The sequence below is a fragment of the Thermomyces lanuginosus genome (genome assembly GCF_041956635.1).
Source record: "Thermomyces lanuginosus strain ATCC 200065 unplaced genomic scaffold VTN49scaffold_19, whole genome shotgun sequence".
Lineage (NCBI taxonomy): Eukaryota > Fungi > Ascomycota > Eurotiomycetes > Eurotiales > Trichocomaceae > Thermomyces > Thermomyces lanuginosus.
The window spans coordinates 308610-324752 of record NW_027192353.1 but is presented as its reverse complement, the minus strand read 5'-3'; the positions used below and the strand labels follow the sequence as shown (position 1 = coordinate 324752).

The window sequence follows — 16143 nt, the reverse complement described above, 5'->3', positions numbered from 1 at the left end:
TTCCGCCTTAGGCAGAAAACACATGTGAGCTGTAACTCGGTCCAGACTGATCCGCGTCTTTCCCAAAGTTGCAAGGGGGCAAAACTCGTGGTGTATTGACCGATGCATCTCCCGGAGATTTTTCATTGAATTTCTTCCGACTGATCGTCGCAAAAACCCCGATGAACCAGCTTTGATTGCGTTCTATAGAAGAGCCTGTTTTGGCCCCTACTGTGTCGTTCGTGGTGCTCGTCACCATGCTTTTGGGCACCCGTGTCATACACAGTGCTCCGTTTCTCTTGGGCTAGGATAACCTGCGGAAATCAGGTTGGACTGGCTAAACATGACTCGCCGCATTGTACGTATTGTTGCCCATGCTCGTTGGAATGCTCTGGCATGCTGATAAAAGTCTCTCCAGCTTCGGACTGCCACCCAGGTCGGCATCCTTGGTCTTTGTTCGCTGTTCTTGATATTGGTGTTGGACAACCGATTTCGTGTACTCCCCGCATCGATACATGATCATCTTCCGTCGCACCATCCCGGCCTTGTGGTCACGGATGTGACCATCAAGAAGTGTTCAACGGTCAATCCTTTGTCCAGTTGTTCTCTCAACTCGGATTCATGGCAGCGCATCGATAAGGATCTCTATTTGGGGTCTGCTTGGTTCTCACGCGCGTACCTCCACGTCCAACGAAAACATGAAGAAGAGCTTCTCGACACGGACCGCGTCGTCGTGGATCTTCGGGTCGGCCGCCAGAATCCTGCGAAGGCGCCGAGGTCGAATCCAGAGGACAAGCAAATGATAACCGAGGATGACTGGGAATCTAGACCGGGTGGGATATGGCTGAGGCGGAGTGGTGAGCGTCATGCCAGCGACTCGGAGGAAGCTGTGACGGCTGTCGATGTGCTCTTTGGCGCAGATGCCGTTGATCCGCGGCCACAGTGGGAGGTCAAAGACACCCCTATTTTACTGAATGGCCAAGTAGAGAAGCAAGAGGCGCGCATTACCCTACGTAGAGGAACACCTCCAAAGCTGAAGAAGCCGGTGCCCAGGATCAATGACAATGGGAAGTTCAAGATTATGCAGGCTGCGGACTTACATCTGAGCACGGGACTCGGAAAGTGCCGTGAGCCAGTGCCGGAAGAGCGGATACCCGGCCAGAAATGCGAGGCCGACCCTCGCACTCTCGAGTTCTACGAGAAACTCCTGGACGAGGAGAAGCCTGACCTGGTCGTGCTCACCGGCGATCAAGTCAATGGCGATACAGCCAGAGATGCACAGACTGCCGTGTTCAAATTCGTCAAGCCATTAGTGGATCGCAAAATACCGTATGCGGCCATATTTGGCAACCATGATGATGAGGGGAACCTCTCAAGGAAGGAACTCATGGCGCTTATTGAAGGCCTCCCATATTCGCTGTCATCTGCTGGTCCAGAAGACGTGGATGGGGTTGGAAACTACATTGTCGAGGTTTTGGGAGCCTTGTCCTCCGATTCGGCGCTGACGCTGTATCTGTTGGATACGCATGCCTATTCTCCGAACGAGCGCCAGTATCCGGGCTATGACTGGATAAGACCAAGCCAGATCCGATGGTTCAAGAACACAGCCCAGAGCCTGCAGGCAAAGCATGAACAGTACACCCACATGCACATGAACATGGCTTTTATTCACATCCCTCTGCCGGAGTACGCTGATCCAAACAACATTTGGAGAGGAAACTGGACGGAGCCGTCAACGGCACCGGCCTTCAACTCGGGCTTCAAGGATGCCTTGGTCGAGGAGAATGTGCTTTTTGTCAGCTGTGGACAGTATGTTGGGTTCGAGATAATATATATCAAGAAACGGTTGCTAACATGACTCTAGTGATCATGTGAATGACTACTGTATGCTTGATGTCGAAGACGAAAAGCCCGCCCTGTGGATGTGTTACGGCGGCGGTGCCGGATTCGGTGGCTATGGTGGCTATGGCGGATATATTCGCCGGATGCGATTTTTTGAATTCGACATGGGCCCGGGGCGGGTCGTGACATACAAGCGACTTGAATGGGGAGACACGGAATCCCGAATCGACGAGATGATGATTGTGGATGGAGGCAGAGTCAAGGGCTGATCTTTTAAGGTAAAATTATGAGGTTGTAGGATATAATTACATGGGCGTGGGTTGTGAGGTTGGATTCATTGGTTACATATTGATATCCACAATTGTTTTGGCTTTGGTTCTCTGTGATTGTATTATTCCAGCATCTATGGAATTCTTTTGGCATTATGCGCGCTAATGAACAGACGATGCACATAAGTCACCACCATTTCTCGTACAACGCCCGGTCCTGCCCAATTAATGTGCTAAGGACCTGCACAAACTCATCTGTCATTGGCGGTGGACCGCAGATGTAGCTGACTGTGCCCTCCGGGCCAGTCCCCGCCACAGCATCGCGAAGATCCTCAGCCGAGATTCGTCTCCCATGGACGCGGATCGGCGATTTGTCTTCTGACACATCTCCCGTACTCAGGAGTTTCGCTGCTGTGTCCACTGCTGAAGGGGACAAATTCGTCAAAAACAGGTCGAGTGAGATGTTCAAGTTCGACTGTGGTGAGGAAGAGGACGAGGGAGATGACGGCGTTGAAGAATGCTTAACAATGTTACAGAGACGCGAGAGGAAGAGGATCTGTTGGAGGGCGGCGGCGGATATAGTTTCGTGTTTGCCGCCGGATGCCGGTGATCCTGGAATTCGAGTAGAGTACAGGAAACGGATTGTTAGCGGCTCGTGGCGGGCGGTATCTCGCAGAGGCACCGAGGATGTTGGTGCTTCGGACGTCTTGCGTTGGGTGATGTGGGAGAGCATGGAAATCAGCGGGCTGGATTTCTTCGGTCAGCTGCGATCTTTGATGCACATGTCGATTGAGAGTTCCGTTTCTTACTTGATGCCGACGCCGCCAGCTACAAAGACAACCTTCCGGATTTGCTCCACCGGCACCACTGCGGGTGGCCAGACGAAGCTGCCACCCACGCGGATGCTGAGCTCCTTGCCGAGAATCTCATCTCGCGGCCTCCACAACCATGCTGCTGGCGGGTTCGAGGGGGAATCCTGAACGGCAAGCTCGACGTATGGCGGGCGGCCGCTAACGTCCGTTGACGGCACACCGAGATCGTCAGACTGCTCGGTCAGCTGGTCCGAGCCTGTCTGAACAAGCGTCGGGTCCGGCGAGGGCAGCGGCTGCGCATCGGCCGGCGTTGAGGTGATTGTGAAGCCGCCAGCCTGCGGGATGGAGGGGATGTGCACGTCGAGCCATTGGCCGGGAAGAAAGGCAAAGGGCTCTTGATGCTGAGCGCTGGGCTGTTCAGAGATTTTACGTATCAGCGCTGGGTACATGCAGGGGGAGAGATATTGTATGCCCTACGTCCTCGTCCTCTTCCGAGGTCGCGTCTGCTGTTGTTTCCGTCGGCAGCGTCAGCCGCAGTAGCCGCACCGTCGGATTGACCTGCTCGATATGCGAGAGCTGCACGGTGTACAGCTTGTTTTGTCTTGGCTCTGCGGCGGTGCGGAGCTCGTGCGGGAGGGAGCTTTTCGAGGTTTTGCGATGGCGCATGGTGAGGGGTTGCCGATGCGTTAATGCAGACCTAGTAAGCCTAGTAGATGTTCCTGATGATAGGATTGCTCGTTTTAGCCAACGCATTTAATTGCTTGACTCCAGCATTGTTTGAACCGATCAATGACTCGGGACTTCAGTACGGAATGATTGTATTGAAGCTTGTGCTTGGTCAACGTTAGCTGGACCTACGGACTCTACGGTCTTGTCGATGACGTCGGAGCGCATCTCCGTATCTCCACTTGGAGGAGTCTTGGACGATGGCCATCCACATTGACGTCCGTCTTCCCTACCCACCACGAGACGGTTGGTCTCAAAGAGTAGGGCTCATATTGATGCCTCAGGCCGAGAGAGTGACAGCTACACATTACTATGGAGAGAGGGACATTTGAACAATGAACATCGGCCCAACTCTTTAACCTAACTGGAGGGGGAAGATCGAAATCGGATCTGATTGGTCGCCCACGCTAAGAAATTCATACCGCAGAGCCAGCCAATCAGCTGGCGTTATCGGCCCCGGCCCAAAATCCTGCTGGCCAGGGCTGCCAGGCAAACCGCGCATGCTGACTGGTGGCCCGCAGTGACAATCAACACTCAGCTGCAGCCGTAGACCGTGTGCTTAGCGCTGAGCAACGGAAGTTAATATGCATTTAATATGGCGCTAGAACGGCTAGACCGGCATGGGGACGTTGAGTCTTTTAGCCCACAGTCTGTCCAGCACCGCAACGCTCCGGCCGAAGGCTCTCTCTTTGTCAACGTCTCAGGTGCGGGCATCTCTTATTGCCCTTCCCATCGCCAGGCCAAGAGACAACGGGACGCCTTCGCTATGACTCGGCTGCCAGCCGGACTGGCCTAGAGTACGAGTTACAGACAGTATCTCGTTGGCCTTGACCGGATTCCGCCGATGCGAATAATTACATGATCGTCTGAGAGTTTTTATCGCAACATCGGTCACCATGTTCATCCCAAGGAAATACCGGAACCATAAACTCGTGCTGTACGTTTTGGTGGCCGAATTGCCTTTTGTCGTGGCAATTCTGGCCCTGACTGGAGTCGCCGCCCATGACACCTACACCACGAAACTCCGGCAAGACGGCGCCGATAATGGATTCAATAGCGCACCGAACCGGATTGTCTATGCGCTGACCAACGGTCGGCCGTACACGGAGCCGATGGTGTGGAGTTCATTGTATGTAGAAGTCAGACCGAAGATGGGATGGATAGCATAACTAATTGGTGTTAAGTTTGAGGAACTATAACCTCGTGCTCGGCGTTTTGTGCGTCTTCATGCTGATGGCCAAAGTGCCGATGCATATCGTGCATGCATTTCACCCCCCGCTGTCGGCTTTTGTCCACGGCTCGATGATGGCCCTGTTCATCGTCGCGGCGCGGTTCCAGGCCGGCTCGGACATGACGGATCCGCGTCGGCCGCAGCCAGGAGCACCGTGGTTTATCACGAAGAGCTGCAGTGTGGCAAAGTACCCGTCGAATATTGGGTACTGCCGGCAGGCTAAGTCGCTGTTCGCAGTTACCATCATCGTTGCGTATGTCCACTCAGACATAAAAAAAACTTTCGGAGGCCCCAATAGCTGACCGATATTTGCAGATTCATCTACTTCGTTCAATTTCTCATTGCCCTCCATTCGTGCATTTTCTGCAAGGCAGAACTCGAAGAATACCGCACCCGCAAGGCTGAGAAACGGGCAGAGAAAGAAGCTGAGGAGGAGGCCCTCCGCGCCCACGAGGAAATCATGCTCAAATCCCCCATGTACAACAATAACAATCTGGGCATGCCCATGACCCCTGCAGCGGCTGTCACCACCTCGCCGTTCTTACACCCGCAGTCCCCACTCCTACCCCCCCGTGCGTCGGGCGGCCTCCTCTCCTCTGACCTACCTCTTCGCAATCAGCCGAGCAGTCTCAGTGCGTCGAGCAGTGTGAATCAGGCTGGCCGTGTTTCGGTGACGGAGCTGTCACCACCGCCGCCACTACCCATGCAGCAACAACAGCAGCAACAGCCACAGTTGTATTTCCCGCCCCCACCGAAGAAGGCTACGAAGAAATGAATTGGTTTAATTTAATTTCTCTTCTATTTATGGGTCGGTTTCTCATGGGTGATAATTGAATGAGGAATTATTCTCCGTTTATTTATTATGGTACCTGGAGTATCAATGGATTGGATATTCAACCGCAATGATGACACCTCTGCCATGCAGGAATCGAATATGATTGCCTATCTACCAACCTATATCCATCTCATAGATGACAAAACTCCTCCGACATGCACATAGAATACAGTGTATGCATCATAAAAAATAGCCCTGGTATCATAAACCCATGCAGTTCTAAGAACATGCAAAAGGAAAGGAAAACAAGTCAAGGTTCTACAACTTGCAACGGAACGTAGCCCTCCTCTTCCCTTGCACGCCGCGACTTTTTTCCGAACACCAACCGCGTCACTCCAGCACGCAGCGATGCCAGTGCCGTCAACGGCAACGACTGTCGCAGCTTGTCTCTCGCCGACGACGATGGTCGGGCAACCAAGGGCGCATCCTTCTCGAGTTGTTCCAAGTTCAGCCACTTGGGCCGCTTCCACAGCCGCAGTAGCAGACTGCTTCCGACGACTGAGACGCTGGATAGCGCCATCGCCGCAGCGGCCGCCATCGGAGGCAGCGCGATGCCGCCAAATGGCAGGAACAGGCCCATGGCGAAGGGTAGACCGATGAGGTTGTACACGCAGGCCCACATGAGGTTGAGCTTGATGCGATTGAAGATGGAGCGGGCGAGACAGAGGCTGGCGGGGATGCTGAGCAGGTCGTCGGACCGCATCAGAACGATGTCGGCGGCCTCCATGGCCACGTCCGTACCGGATGAGAGAGCGATTCCGACGTCAGCGGACGCCAGGGCTGGCGAATCGTTGATGCCGTCGCCTACCATGGCCACACGGTCACCGGTGGACTGGTACAACTTGATCAGGTCTTGCTTCTCCGTCGGGGACACCCCCGCGCGCACCGAGTCTGCCCCGATACCCACTGCCCGAGCGGTTGCTAGGGCAGCGGCGTACGTATCACCTGTCATGATGGACGTAGTCAGGCCCATGCGGTGCAGCGCAGCAACGGTTGCCACTGCGCCAGGCTTCAGCGAGTCCTGCAGCGTGATCGTGCCGGCATACTGCCCGTCAATCGCAACGTGGACCTGCGTTGTTGTGGCCGGTTCGCTAGGCTTGGGTGATAACGGGACCGAAAGCTCGTCGGCCTTGATAGTCTCCGACACAGGTACTCCGTTCGAGTTCAAGAAAACGGCATTCCCGATCAGCACTTTGTGTCGCGCTGATTCCGTACCCGATGCTGGCTCCACAATCGCAGACACGCCCTTTCCAACTGTGACTTCAAAAGTTGCGACGTTTCCGCCCAGCGGCTCATCATCGCCAATGACACCTGTCTGACGCCTGGCCTCCCCCACCACGGCTTTGGCTATCGGATGCTCGCTATTCATCTCGGCAAGTCCGACGATCTGCCACCAACGCTTCGTGTGCCAGTCACTCGACTTCCAGGACGACGCCAGCTTGGCCTCCGCAACGCTCATCTTTCCCTGGGTCAGGGTACCGGTCTTGTCGAACACGACGTGTGTGATCTTGGTCGCGGCTTCCATGACCGCGCCACCCTTAACCAAGATGCCATGCTGCGCGCCCACGCCAGTGCCAACCATGACAGCGGTCGGTGTGCTCAATCCCAAGGCACAAGGACATGCGAAGACAATGACTGAAATGCATAGCTTCAAGCACACCATCATCTTGCCTCCATTATCCTCGGCAAGGAAAATTTGCGGCGGATGCGGCAGGATATGACTCAGGATCATCCACCCGATGAACGTCAACAGCCCGAGGCCAATAATGACCGGGACAAAGTATCCTGCAACAACGTCGGCCATCCGCTGGATCGGGGCGCGGTTCGTCTGGGCATCCTGCACAAGCTTAACGATCTGGCTCAGCTGCGTGTCGCTGCCGGCGCGAGTCACTTTGACGTCCAGCGAGCCTGCGCCGTTGACAGTTCCCGCGATGACCGTATCGCCTTTCTTCTTGTGAATAGGCCGTGCCTCTCCGGTGATCATGCTTTCGTCGAGATAGCTCTCTCCTCGGAGAACAATCCCGTCCGCCGGCACCTTGTCACCTGGCCGCAAGAGCAAGACGTCGCCAACCTCGATCAATTCCGTCGGAATAACACGGTGCCCAATTGCACCTTGCTGAGACACTTCAGAGGCATCATCTTTATTAGCAGAACTGTTCCATTCCTCTGCTGCCTTTTCTGCCGCGATCGTGTCTTCGTAGATGGTGGCCATTGATGGAGCCAGAGACATGAGTTGTGAAAGCGCTCTGGAGGTCTGGCCCTTTGCTCTGCTTTCGAGCCACCGGCCCAGAGTAATAAAAGTAATGAGCATCGTGCTGGTATCAAACACAGTACTCGGACGCTTTTTATGTCCGCCCACAATGGCAATTACCATGGAAAAGACGCTGAAGAAAAAAGCTGCCGAAGTTCCCAGAGTAACCAATACGTCCATTGTTGGCGATCGGTGCTTCAAGGACTTGTAGCTGCTGATGTAGAAGCGCTTTCCAATGCCGAACTGTACCGGGATCGTAAGCAGTAGGCAAATGACGTCTCCGAGGTACAATCCCCGAATGATCCTGACGCTACCAAAATCCAGTGGCTTGAGATACATAGGCAAGATCATGCTGATGATGAACACGGGAATTGCAAAGCTGAGCGAGAAAAGGAACGCACTCTTCCACTGCTGAATCTCTTTGGTTTTGGCAAGAGACTCGAGCTGCGCGTTGTTTTCGTCGACATCGGCCACCAGGGCGCTGTAGCCAGCTTGCTCTATAGTTCCTACCAACGTCCGGACCCCGGCCGCACGAGAATTGTATGTAATTGTGGCGCGCGAAGTAGTAAAATCCACGGTCGCCGAAACAATGCCATTCTTCTGTCGTAGTGTGTCTTCTAGGGTCTGGGCGGAACCAATATCTTGGAGACCGAAAATGTTGAGGCGGATGCTTTTGGAGGTTTTGGAGGAGGCATCTGCGTGCGGAACAGACGACACAACCCTTGCATCGAAGCCGACGCCCTCTATTGTGGAAACGATCTGTTCTGGAGTAATCTTTTTCGGGTCGTGAATGAGGACTGCTCGTTCGGCTAGCAAACTAATATCGAACTGGACCACGCCTTCGACCCCCTCAAACGCGCCGGCAACGCTGGAGGTGCACGCACCGCATGTCATTCCCTCCACGGCGACTGTGGTAAACAAGAGCTGAGGTTTCTTTCCAGCGGAATGATCATCATTGGACGAACTGGACTCTGGTGACACCGTGTCCAGCACTGTGGCACCAAAACCTCGGTCCTCAATGGCGCAGGCCAGTTGGGCCGGCGTCGCTTGATTTGCATCGTGTTCGACGACCGCTCGTTCGGACAGTAACGACACGTTGACCGACCTAACCCCAGCGACCTCCTTCAATCCACTCTCGACTGCTGACGTGCACGCCCCACACGTCATGCCTTCGATGGCAATGGTTGTTGTCGAAATTCGCGGCGCACCATCCGGTACTTCGCGTTCTGTCGGCATCTCGGTCGATTGGACTGTCGCGTCGAAACCGCGGTCTTGGATAAGCTCGACAATTTTGGACGCGGGGAGAACCTGCGGATCATGGCGAACGACGGCGCGGTTCATCACCAAGCTCACAGAAACCTCGCCTGCGCCTTCGACCCCTTGGAATGCACTCTCCACGGCCGAGGTGCATGCGCTGCAGGTCATGCCCTCGACACATAGCGTTGTTGTTGCCCAGAGGGCTGGGCTCGGCCGTTGCGGTCCCATTGCTCACTCCGACCAGCGTGAGTAAATCCTGGGCAAGTATTCGACGATCATGTACGTATATTTGGTGCCATAAACATTTTGTCGCAGCAAATGAGTGACTGGAAATGACACAGGAACCGCTTCACGTCCGTCTTGGCCAGAAGATTATTATTAATGCGGTGCCTGCGGAAACTCGGGAGTCGGATCGGCCGGAAATCGGACGAATGTTACGCTATACCTATTTAGATATATAAAATACGCTACACATAATCACTGTTTCATTTGCCTAATTAAGTTTAATGCAAAATGGCGCTGTGGGACTTCGCAAATCTCCCGAAGTTCTGCATACTGTAGTCTTCCCGTACCCGCAGGGGCTTGGGTACTTGCCGAAGCCCTAACTTTATCTAACAAATTAATATCTACAACAACAACGGTGCAAATCTTCCTCATAATTTAATATAATTAGGCCAACCAGACAAGTACGGGTACGAATAATTAACAAGATACAAGCATAACCTAATCAGAACCTCAACTTTCCCTACTGACCTGACAAACGGCCCCTTTGCCCACGACGACCGAGGTCGATCATCTATTTTTGAAAGTATTCAGAATGCAAGGGGATATGGTATTAGATCTGGGTGATCGTAGGACGCGCACATATATTCCAATTCCACCCTCCCTTGGGTTTCGTCTTTTCCTTGCATGTCCTTTCAGCTTCCACGTCCCTCAAACTACAACTGAGCCTGGGCCGCTGCCCGCTCCTGCTACTTGCGAGCTTCAGCGCCTGGCCCAACACCACTCCCTAAGTTCGATAAAAGGCAATTTCTGCTTCTTCCCGCACTCGCGTGCTCGGTCAAATACCTGCACGTGTGAGCTTTACGTGTGGTTTGACTTGAGGGCAGTCGGACGACACGCAGTGTGTTCTGTAGTTCAGCTCTGGAATTGCGACGCTGCCGCGTAATCACAACGATTGAGTCGCAGAACGTACCAAGGATGGCGAACACCGCTCACAAACGCCCTCCCCGGGCTATTCTGTGCCTTACTCGTCCCAAGACGCGGACGGCAACGAAGACGAACCAGCATCTGCCAATTCACATCATCGTGACCTGGATTGCCCTCGATATCCTGAACGGCCAACATGTTTTCTCCAAGCTCATTCCTCCACTCCTTTTTTTCGCGGACGGTCTGCTCTGTGAATTGATCATCTGGAAAGTACCTTGTAAGCTGAGCCCGTTTATCATTGCATCATTGGTGATCTGGACCGCAAGTTGATTGTACACAAAAAGATACTGAGATCGACTGGAACGCCTACATGAAACAAGTTGCCCAGATCCTCTCTGGCGAACGTGACTATTCTAAAATCTATGGCAATACCGGCCCTCTCGTCTACCCCGCGGCCCATCCCTACATCTACACTGGCCTTTACCATATGAACGATCAAGGGAAAGATATCCTGGGTGCGCAGAAACTTTTCGGGGTCTTGCATATGGCCACACTAGCGGTGGTAATGACGTGTTATCTGCGAGCAAAGGTACCAAGGCGTCTAATGAAACCGAGGGCCCGGATTATCCATTTCAACAAGTTTCTGACTGGAAGATCAAAATAGGTCCCGCCGTATGTCTTCCCGTTGTTGATCCTATCCAAACGGCTACACAGCATATTCGCCCTTCGCTGCTTCAATGACTGTTTCGCGACGCTGTTCCTGTGGCTTGCCATCTTTGCCCTGCAGCGACGTGCCTGGCTAATTGGAACTCGGATGTACACTCTCGGATTGGGCGTCAAAATGTCCCTGCTGCTGGTCCTGCCAGCCGTGGGCGTTGTGTTGCTACTTGGCGCTGGTTTTGAAACGAGCCTGCAACTCGCTGCCGTCATTGGGCTTGTGCAGGTTTTGATTGCCGCACCGTTCCTCATGGAAAATCCCTGGGCGTACCTAGGACGTGCATTCGAGCCCTCGAGGCAGTTTCTCTTTAAATGGACTGTCAACTGGACATTTGTAGGTGAAGAGGTGTTCCTCAGCACGCAGTTTTCACTTGCACTATTGGCTCTTCATGCCATCGTGCTCGCCGTATTCATCACCACACGATGGCTCAAGCCCGCACGGAAGCCACTATCACGATTGATCGTCCGAATCCTGCATGGAAATTCGCCATTCACGAAGGAGGAACAACGTGCGGTCTCTCGTGACGTCACGCCGCAGTTCATACTAACCACTGTCTATCAGCCAACGCTGTAGGTCTCCTCTTTACGCGGTCCCTTCACTATCAATTCTACTCGTACCTCGCCTGGACGACCCCGTACCTTCTCTGGCGCAGAGATCTCCATCCGACCCTCCAATACGCCGTATGGGCTGCTCAGGAATGGGCATGGAACGTGTATCCTAGCACTCCTACCAGCTCAGGCGTTGTCGTTGGTGTCCTAGCCTCAACCGCGGCGCTCGTTTGGTTGTGCGCTCGAGAAGATTGAGAACCTAGGGATGTCCCTCTAAAAGATGAGTCGGGAGGGCGGTAGTAGGGCTTCTGCGTCCCGGAGCAATGTAGGGCGGCCATGTTCCTTCATCCAGCCACTTGGCGGCTTCCTGACGGTCGAGGGTTGTCCTCGTCCTCGCCAATGATGTTTTAAACAAACTTCTTAGCTCTGTGAGTTACGGCCCGGGAAACATACAACAATCGTGGGAATATCCCGGTAAAGGGAATTTACCGAGATAGGGACTGGTTGGGCATGTCGTCGGACTCCTGGAGAGCCGCAGCCATAGCTGTCACGATCGCGCCCATGTTTGTCATGCACTTGCAGGCATGTTATGTGGTGGAATCCGTTGGAGCGCTCTTGAGAAGGGAGTGCGAGTTATTTCGCGAGCCAAATTTGTCGGCTAAGCGTCAGGCCGCCCTGGACCGAGGTAGACGAGATTGAGGGGCGGCGCGGCGGCCGCCGCGATGTTCCCACCTTCATGAGGAGCAAGTTCAATGGACGATTTCGATGACATACGACACCGTGCATAACTCTCAGTTTTCCATATTTGCTTCGGGCTGAGCCATGAGCGATCTCCGATGCTATGGGTTATTTTCGATGGCGACATGGCCTACAGCATGCTCAACCCGTGAAAGAAGATTCTCCGCTCGCCAGAGCATATGAGCTTCCCACTCCCTGAAATGATAATGCCCCATTCGCGCAGTAACCCGATCTGGTATCATTCCCGCCGGCTGTGTTATGGACTGCAGGAACGCAACAAAGTAGAGATGTTGAATCTCGAGAATGGAGAGAGATCAGTCTGGGACAGTGGACTGGAACCCCTTTATTCCTACAAGTGGTCCAATCACTATCTCGTTATGTGGACGCACAATTTGTGAGTAGAAAAGCCAGATATGCCTGAATTTGCCTCCCGTCGCCTCATAATTGGCCTTCATTAGTTTCGAGAGATGGTGTAATTTCACGGTCTTGAAAGTAGGCACAGAAGAGAGACTCAGCCAGCAAATTCCTGGTTTCGTTGGTCACCACGTCAACATTTTCGAGGATAAGATGATTATCACTTCCATGTGCCAAGTGGAAATCGATTCTTCTATTATCCTAACTACGTTTGGGTTTTGAATTCGAACAAGGTCCAGAAAATCGATCGCTTCTGCATTCTCATATTGTGCCACATAGACGCAGGGAAGAACGTGCTGGTAGCATTTGAAATCAGGTTGGAAAAACAGCCCCCTGAGGTGCATCAGACAAAGTGAAGGTCGATGACACGGCAGTTGCTAGAAGAGAAAGATTTCCACCTACCGATGCCGGCTGACATTCCCGTTGACGAGAGTAAAACGAAAGGCGACTATTGGCAACCTTTTGTCACAAAACTGTGACCCAGCTATTCCTTGATACTACCGACGAATACTCCATGGTACACTTTGAGTACGATTTCTTTGTGGCCGGCTTAGTGTTCGGTGGATGACGTACTGTGCGGACCCTATCAACGATGTTCTGCGGTTTGGGTGCGCCCATCTGACCCCAAACCTGGTCTACAACTGGACCGGTCGGCTTGTTGTCTTCGACGCCTCCACGGGCACGGTAACCCAACACCCATTCACGTCACCAAGTAACCCACATACTAAAGTCTTTGGCGACCGTGAGGTCTTTGGCTTGGCCGATGATAAAGGCGTCCATCTTTGGTTCTTCAATCCGAGCTTTGTCCCCAACCACTTTCCCGGTTTGTGACTAATCAAGTTGCCTTGTTCATGTTAGAGAAAGGGATCCTGAGTCCTTGCGTAGGAACAAGGTTCGCCTGATGATACGTTAATGTGACGTTGCAGTATTCCCCCCGGAACTGAATCAATCTCAACAGAGAGTAGGGCCTGATAGTGAGAGTAGGTGGACATACTGAGAATAATGGATCAAGTAATCAGACGGCCACACTCATCCCTGCCTCCGGGCTCAGGTGTTTCCATCTTTGTTTGCTGGGGCGTTGTAGTACATCGTGTCTCAATGCTTTCGCGGATTGGAATCAGCGTATAATCGAACAGTATTGAGGAAAATGAAGGAACCCGTAGAACGCATCAATGAACCCAGTCGCTACCTCCATCCCGATCTAATTAACGGAGCATCTCAACGATAACTCTTTGATACAGAGTTTCTCATCTGCTTCGGTCTAAATCACGAATACTAGATTCAAAACTGCAATACAGTAGATAACCCTAACCCCGTAAGGCATGTGAACACGAATCTATCGTGCAAATTGGTTTGATATCCCGTTTCCTCGGCTCGTATGCTTTTGGTACGCTTCAAGAAACCAAAATTCGCCCGCTACAAACGAAGTGAATGAAAAGGTCCATAGTTGCAGAAAGGACCAATTGATTACATGAGAACTCACAATGCGATAGTCTCGATACGGTAATATATGACTGGTTTACATCGCAATACCAGGAGTTGCTTCTGACTGTGCTATCAAATGCTCGTTCCAGGTTTGACCTTTTTCAATTCTCTGGGCGTTGCCCGTAGACAACGTAGCTGCATATTCAATTCCGATTAGTTTTATATCGAGAGAAAAGTGCTGCTTGAAGGCCACGGGATACTCACAAGTTGAATATCATGTGAATATCGCGCTTTCGGCCGTCGGCGCGGGCTTTGCTGGCAAGGACCAGAACTTCCTCTTTGGTCCACTGCTTGAACCGTGTCAGAGCAGCCAGGGCTCCGGCCTCGTAACCATTTGCCTCAGCTCCAGCCTGGGCCCAGGCACCGATTTTCTTCTGTGAGAAGACGTCAATACTGAATTACTCACTCCTACGAGGCAAGGGCAAACTGACAAGGTGAGGATCCTTTGGCCAGACCCCGTAAGGAATGACAAACTTCTCCACGTGTATGTTCACGAATCCGGCGTCCTTGAACCATTCCTCCAGCTTAGGCCCGGGACGGACCACGTAGCCGGCCTCTTCGAATGCGCCGTAGACCTCGTCATAATACTTTTGAAGGGCGGTGCCGTTCAGACTGCCGTCTTCGGAGATTGGATAGGGGTCCCAGTCCTGGAATTCAACCCAGCCGCCGGGCTTGACTGATCTGCTCTCCGTTAGTGTCAACAAAGAAGCACGGAAAAGTCCCGATAGAATACCGATAGCACTGCTTGATTAGCCTTCCAAAGTCCTTGATCGAGCCGGCCAAATATCGCGCGTGGATGAAGTCAAATGGGTTTCGTTCATATGCCCATTCCGACTCAATGTCGTCCACCAGAAACTTCACGTTCGGAGGAACCCTACCAAAGCCCGTCAGTGGAACAACTCTCCTACGCATTCTTAAATCAAACTGACAGAGTCGGCTGAATTGGGCTCAAGTCACTACCGATCACCTGAAACAAACAGATCCAGTTTCAGCCATCTATCCATATAGGGTTGCTTCCGATAGTTTCCTTGTCCTTTACCTCAGCCTGGGGGTGTAGATCCGCTACAGGAAGTCAGAATCCGTATGCTTCGTTGGTCAGACGAGGAAAAAATGGGATCTTACCGAAATCAATAGCCCAGAGGCCTGTCCCAGTCGCCAGGTCGATCACCCGTTGTGGCTTCTCGATCGGAGCCAGATACAGTTTCCGATGCAACACCAGGAGACACATCTCGTGCACCATGTCCAGGCGATCATTTTCTGATTCGTCGTTGGGGAGCAGGTACGCTAGAAAATAATAGTCAGACTACAGATCTTAGTATTCAGGCAAGAAGATGTCAGCCCCTACACCCATCGCGGTATTTATGATAGCGACGGCCATTTTCATGCCGGTAGTCGAGTACCGATGAGGTCAACGACGCACTGTATGACGATCTATATATGTTGAGAACCATGTGTGAGCATTCTTTTAGGATCAAAAAAGCCATGGCGTCATGTCTCGTACAGTTCATCGCCATAAGATGAGTCATTCTCATACTGTACGACTCAAGTCAGCAACGAGCTCTGATGCACGGCAACGGAGAGACAATATCGTACAGAGGTGTCTACTTCAACGTTGGCCGAGGGACAACTGGCGGTGGTCTGTTCTTGAGTGGACGTCTCCGCCATTGTTGAATGGACCTCCGTTGACCTTCAGGAATGACGATTGACTGATTACACGCTCAAAATCCTAATGCACGGATACGTGGTTGCACACAGGAGCGACTCGAATGACATCCAAGAGTCGGTCACAACAGCTAACAAGGGCTTTGCACCGTCCAATGTTCCTCTGTGAACAACGCTCGGCACCCCAGCTGAGCATCACTACTTATATGCGCAAGTGGATAAACATT

The 16143-nt window shown here is 52.7% G+C and overlaps 8 protein-coding genes across 8 annotated transcripts; 5 read left to right on the top strand and 3 right to left on the bottom strand.

The window, feature by feature from the left end:
- Window positions 1-322: 322 nt before the first annotated feature.
- On the top strand, window positions 323-2090 carry VTN49DRAFT_719 (uncharacterized protein; the record flags this gene model as incomplete). The annotated part of the gene is made up of 3 exons (XM_069415431.1): window positions 323-337; window positions 398-1788; window positions 1844-2090. The coding sequence occupies 3 exons, from the start codon at window positions 323-325 to the stop codon at window positions 2088-2090; spliced, it is 1653 nt and encodes a 550-aa protein (XP_069271079.1).
- Window positions 2091-2277: 187 nt separating this feature from the next.
- On the bottom strand, window positions 2278-3568 carry VTN49DRAFT_718 (uncharacterized protein; the record flags this gene model as incomplete). The annotated part of the gene is made up of 3 exons (XM_069415420.1): window positions 2278-2836; window positions 2900-3315; window positions 3380-3568. 3 exons carry the CDS (start codon window positions 3566-3568, stop codon window positions 2278-2280), a joined length of 1164 nt encoding a protein of 387 aa, XP_069271078.1.
- A 655-nt stretch (window positions 3569-4223) lies between these two features.
- VTN49DRAFT_717 (uncharacterized protein) lies at window positions 4224-4424 on the top strand (the record flags this gene model as incomplete). Its single annotated transcript, XM_069415409.1, has 1 exon — window positions 4224-4424. The coding sequence occupies one exon, from the start codon at window positions 4224-4226 to the stop codon at window positions 4422-4424; it is 201 nt and encodes a 66-aa protein (XP_069271077.1).
- A 100-nt stretch (window positions 4425-4524) lies between these two features.
- On the top strand, window positions 4525-5634 carry VTN49DRAFT_716 (uncharacterized protein; the record flags this gene model as incomplete). The annotated part of the gene is made up of 3 exons (XM_069415398.1): window positions 4525-4757; window positions 4813-5112; window positions 5175-5634. 3 exons carry the CDS (start codon window positions 4525-4527, stop codon window positions 5632-5634), a joined length of 993 nt encoding a protein of 330 aa, XP_069271076.1.
- Window positions 5635-5944: 310 nt separating this feature from the next.
- Window positions 5945-9430, bottom strand: VTN49DRAFT_715 (uncharacterized protein; the record flags this gene model as incomplete). The annotated part of the gene is made up of 1 exon (XM_069415387.1): window positions 5945-9430. The coding sequence occupies one exon, from the start codon at window positions 9428-9430 to the stop codon at window positions 5945-5947; it is 3486 nt and encodes a 1161-aa protein (XP_069271075.1).
- A 972-nt stretch (window positions 9431-10402) lies between these two features.
- On the top strand, window positions 10403-11872 carry VTN49DRAFT_714 (uncharacterized protein; the record flags this gene model as incomplete). Its single annotated transcript, XM_069415376.1, has 5 exons — window positions 10403-10628; window positions 10696-10940; window positions 11016-11346; window positions 11407-11577; window positions 11631-11872. The coding sequence occupies 5 exons, from the start codon at window positions 10403-10405 to the stop codon at window positions 11870-11872; spliced, it is 1215 nt and encodes a 404-aa protein (XP_069271074.1).
- Window positions 11873-13333: 1461 nt separating this feature from the next.
- Window positions 13334-13600, top strand: VTN49DRAFT_713 (uncharacterized protein; the record flags this gene model as incomplete). Its single annotated transcript, XM_069415365.1, has 1 exon — window positions 13334-13600. The coding sequence occupies one exon, from the start codon at window positions 13334-13336 to the stop codon at window positions 13598-13600; it is 267 nt and encodes an 88-aa protein (XP_069271073.1).
- Window positions 13601-14355: 755 nt separating this feature from the next.
- Window positions 14356-15919, bottom strand: VTN49DRAFT_712 (uncharacterized protein; the record flags this gene model as incomplete). The annotated part of the gene is made up of 10 exons (XM_069415354.1): window positions 14356-14389; window positions 14459-14628; window positions 14686-14935; window positions 14988-15128; window positions 15184-15221; window positions 15294-15316; window positions 15377-15538; window positions 15600-15685; window positions 15756-15787; window positions 15848-15919. The coding sequence occupies 10 exons, from the start codon at window positions 15917-15919 to the stop codon at window positions 14356-14358; spliced, it is 1008 nt and encodes a 335-aa protein (XP_069271072.1).
- Window positions 15920-16143: the final 224 nt, after the last annotated feature.